Source organism: Cyprinus carpio, unplaced genomic scaffold (assembly GCF_018340385.1).
Source record: "Cyprinus carpio isolate SPL01 unplaced genomic scaffold, ASM1834038v1 S000006524, whole genome shotgun sequence".
NCBI lineage: Eukaryota > Metazoa > Chordata > Actinopteri > Cypriniformes > Cyprinidae > Cyprinus > Cyprinus carpio.
The window spans coordinates 95825-100534 of NW_024879191.1; the positions used below are offsets into that span (position 1 = coordinate 95825).

Here is a 4710-nt window from a genome sequence, read left to right on the forward strand (position 1 = left end):
TCTATGTTCATAAATCTGATGCAAAGTAATGTATTATGAACCAAAATGCAATACCAACTTCAAATAAGCTGCAGCTCGCTGGAGAGGTCAAGCTGCATAATAATTTCTAAAACTTTGGTACAAGTCAAGCCCTTTCTCTTGTTGCTTGCTGCTCTTCTCACCATCAAATGACCAGCAGGATGGCATGCAAGTGTTTAAATCCACGTACTTTGCTTTTGTTTAGTCTATACTTATCACCACCATTAAAAAGGCAGCAGGTGCATAATTACACTTGTTTACTCCATGTAGTTCTGAGAGAGAGGTGTACATTTTGATTTTCTCAAATACATCAAGGTAAGAGCGCAAAGGTCTCTCTCACACACACACAATATAATATGCTGTTATACTCCATATAGCTTCATATACAAGTCAGAAACTAAGCTTTTTTTGCACAGGCCTATCTAAAGGGTTAATGGTCCCACCTAGTGATCAACTGTAAAAAATAACAAATGTTACCTCTTCCCAACAGGGAAAACCACCAACAATCAAGAATCTCACACACACAATAATTTGCTGTTATACTCCATATACAAACCAGAAACTAAGCCTTTTTTTGGAATGGAAGTCAATGGGGCAAAAACAGCCACGAACAACAAGTGAGGGAGAAAAAATTAAAATCTAATGCTGCACAAAAACTAACAATGCATCAAAGTCAAAGTTGTTACTAATCTTTGACATGCCCAAGACTGTGATAAAGGTAAAAAAAAAAAATCCAGTCCACAATCACTTTATATTGAAAAATGTCATTGTGTGTGTGTTTTTTCCCCAAATCAGTGACATCATTTATGAACTTGGTAATTAAAGAGTTAAAATCTTGGATTTTTTTAAAAACATTTGGTAGTTTTGATCAGGACTGAGGTTGATTAATAGATTTATGCAAAAAAAATTCAGGACTAAATATTTATCTAATAAATTTTTACAGCAGTTTAATTTAGTGGATGTTTTCATCCACGAACATAACGAAAGGGTAGTGAATTTGAACAATGCACAAGGGTTAATGAAGTGTGTTATCTAGGTCTTAAGCATGTTTTGAGGTATTAAAAAGGAATGCAAGCCTTAATTGATCTGACTGGAATACAGATCAAATCTGAACAAATATGCCATGCCGACTTGTAAATGTTACAGAGGAAAAACTGGATATCATACACTAAACAACTGAGGTTTGCAAACATACAAACCCTGAACATTCCAAACACCACAAACTCATGCAGAAACGAGTCTTGTTACTAAGAGATGCATAAGTGAAAAAGATGTGCTCTAAAATAATCTCAGATATTATCAAACTGTGATATTGTCAGACTGGATGAAAAAAAAAAAAAAAAAAAAAAAAAAAGGGGGGGTGAAGTGAAGTTGAATAACTGAATACACAATGTGATTTTCTGTGAATATTTCAAGTCACAGCCCAATCCTTTCCAAAGACTGGCTAAAAATCTGGGCATAATGTGTATCATGATTTCAGAGCCTCAGTCAACCTGAATGTTAACAACCATCATCAGGAATCATTGGTGTTCAGTTTCAACTCAAACTCTGCCTAGGATAGTAAATAATTTACCTGACACAGGTCTCGCATTTTTCAGAAATGACGCCACATGATGTTTTGGGAGGAGTTAGATTGACCGGAATTCTCTTTCTTGTCGCTTGCTTAAACGCTGGATTTTAAAACAAAAAAAAAAAAAAAAATTAAAAAAAAAAAAAAAAGTCATAAAGGGTAAGTTGAGATTTATCACATCTGACCTAAACCGAGTTAACTGGGATACAACTATTTGAAACCTGGGAAGCGTAGGGTGCCAAAAATACACAAAATGAGAAATCACCTTAAAGTTTGTCCAAATGCAGTCTTTCGTAATGCACATTACTTATAAGTTGATACATTGAAGTAGGAAATTAAACAATCTTCATGAACATGATCTTTACTTAATATCCTATGATTTTTTTGCAGTAAAAAAAAATCAAACCATTGATCCTACAATGCCTATGTTGTCTATTGCTACAAATATACCTGTGCTACTTGTTCTATTTTGTGCTCCTGGGTCACACATATACACATAATATCTGGGGTGGTGAACGTTGGTCCTGGAGAGCCACAGAGTTCAGCTCCAAACCTAATTAAAACTCACCTGGCTGTAGCTTCCTATAACAGTTCAAGACTCAAGATTTGTCACATATGCCGCGTTTCCACCGAAATTACCTTGAACATTTGTACCAGGAACTTTTTCCCCCCAGACCTGTTGCTGTCTGCGTTTCCACCGCGGTCTAAAGTACCGGGAAGATTAGCCAAATAGTCTGGTGACCTAGGTCTGCACGCGTTTCTCAATACAAAGTACGAAAATTTCAGACTTGCATCCTCAGTAGCTCGGACTTTGCGCATTTGATTTGGGAGTGTTTTGTCCGCGACAACGCAAATCCGGTAATTATGCAAACAGCAGCGTACTTTATAACATCAGTCAGCAATTTTCCTCACAGTACATTTACAATAAAACGAAATAGGATATCAAATACCACTGCCTCCTTTTGTTTTCATTTAAACATACTGTAATAACAGCAGCAGAAATGTACTTAGTTCAGGGAAATGTGTTTATATACAGCCATTACAATGAAACGGAATATTATATCAATTTGCCTTTTTTATTTTCATTTTAACAAATAAATTGAATACAGACCAAAGATTACCTGTTAGATTTACCCAAAATGAATTCTATTTTGTTTTACCACTAACGAGACAGAGCCAGCGGCTTTTTAAAAACCACAGATTTGAGTTTTAAACTACATTCTTGCCTGAAATACTTTTAAAACTACATTTCATGACACAATAACAGTAATATTTAGAAAATAAGTCACAATGCTGCGTGAACTCAACCAATCAGCACGTTTAGCGTCCAAGTACCGCCCCCGAAAGTTCAGGAACTTTAAAAAAGTACTACCTCGCCAGCAGGGTCTTTCTGAGGGGCATTTTTTACCCGGAACTTTATTTAGTCCTGGTTCCTGCGGTGGAAACACACCGAGTACCAGGCCAAAGTCCCTAGTTCCTGGGTAAAGTTCCTGCGGTGGAAACGCGGCTATACATGTACATGGTTATATGGAGAGCATATGACCAGCAGTTAAATGTAAGGTTCAGACCTTGATTAGCTTGTTCAGGTGGGTTTGATTAGGGTTGAAGCAAAACTCTGCAGGGCTCCAGGACCAAGGTTCATTACCCCTACTATACACTCACTCGAACGAACGAACAGTCCAGTACCGTATATCCTCACCTGAATAGTTTGGATTTTGTATGCAGTTAATCGAGGGACAGTGCTGGACACCTTTCCAATGACCTTAGCTCGAATCACTAATTGGTAAAAAAGCCAGATGTGACAATTAGTTTTTTTATGTTACTGGATTACATTTGTCTGAATCAAAAACATTGCTCATAATATGGGATGATATTGGGCTCAAAATGATTATTAGATGCATGCACAATGCATTTGTGGATCAGGTGACACATGCATTTATTGACATCTTGTTCAGTTAATTTGGATGGAGACCACACACACACACACACCCCAGTGCAATTCAATGTGTACACCATTTGAAAAATTCACAAATGTGCCTCACTTCACTGAAACACATTTCCACTTCACAATTCATCGGCATGTTTAATCATGCAGCCCTACTTTCCATAAACCTAATGTGTGGTTCAATAATTTAAGTCACTGAACTAATGTTAATGAACTGAAGATAACCTTTTAAAGCAGCATGCAGTCTGCAGATTTGAATACAGCAGCTGTTGGTGTTTGATTAGCTATGCATGTGTTTGACGTACCTATATCAGACGAGCAGAACTGCTGTTGAGGGTGTCTTGGTATACATGTACAGCCGTCGGTCACCTGTTCGTTCAGTGCCACAGAAAAGAAGAACAGCAGCGCTACACTCACAGCAGCAGACATGCTCTCACTCTCACAGCACAAGACTAAACTATACTCAGGCTCTGGAGCAGATACGGCTTTCTTTTGAAGTGCAATTGTGTCACAGCGTTACGTGGGCTGTCCCAATTTATGGTGTTCCTAACTATACATAATTTAGATCCAACCCTAATTAAACACACCTGATCCAACTAATTAAGTCTTCATGCTTATTTGAAAGCTACATGGGCTGCATCCGAAAGCTTAAGCTGCCTCGCTGCCGTATGAAGCAATGACTTTGTAGGCAGCGTTTTTGCATGAAGGCACCTCATGAAACAGATTTCAGACAGGCTTCTGAGGCAGAGTAAAGGTTTAATGATCTAACAAAATATAGAGAGCTTCAGTGCTAACAAAGTAAATATTTAATTACTGCAATATTAATTTCTCGCTAGAAATGACATCAAAAGGGGAAAAAGTTTATCAAAAACATACTTTAGCACACAAACTGACCACCAGCTGCAACTTTCAGACGGCATCTTTATTTTTTGGCTTAACTGTCACAGAATGGAACGCACAGGCATAGGGTGTGTAAGGCTTAGCCTTACCCTGGTCATGGGGTCTTATGGCAAAATTGCCACTAAATTGGACAAAAATGCTCCTGCACAAACAAATTAAATCTATTGCTAACAAAGTGATAATGAATAGAAAGTGTCGATTGTGGCATTAGATTAAGATCTGCTCGTGTTGCACTGTATTTCATTTTAAGCATTTTTACAGTTTTGCACATTATAAT

At 37.5% G+C, this 4710-nt stretch overlaps 1 protein-coding gene across 2 annotated transcripts in view; it reads right to left on the reverse strand.

Moving 5' to 3' along the window:
• Nucleotides 1–4027, reverse strand: part of LOC109098385 (metalloproteinase inhibitor 3-like) — an 80695-nt gene extending 76668 nt beyond the window's left edge. For both annotated transcript variants that reach the window (XR_006159417.1, XM_042754473.1), the window contains exons 1-2: nucleotides 3839–4027; nucleotides 3288–3364 (exon numbers count right to left, since the gene is read on the reverse strand). Coding sequence is in view for 1 of the 2 variants with exons in the window: in XM_042754473.1 (XP_042610407.1) it covers nucleotides 3288–3364; nucleotides 3839–3962 (201 nt within the window). In the remaining variant the exon portion in view is untranslated. The remainder of the gene's footprint in view (nucleotides 1–3287; nucleotides 3365–3838) is intronic.
• Nucleotides 4028–4710: the final 683 nt, after the last annotated feature.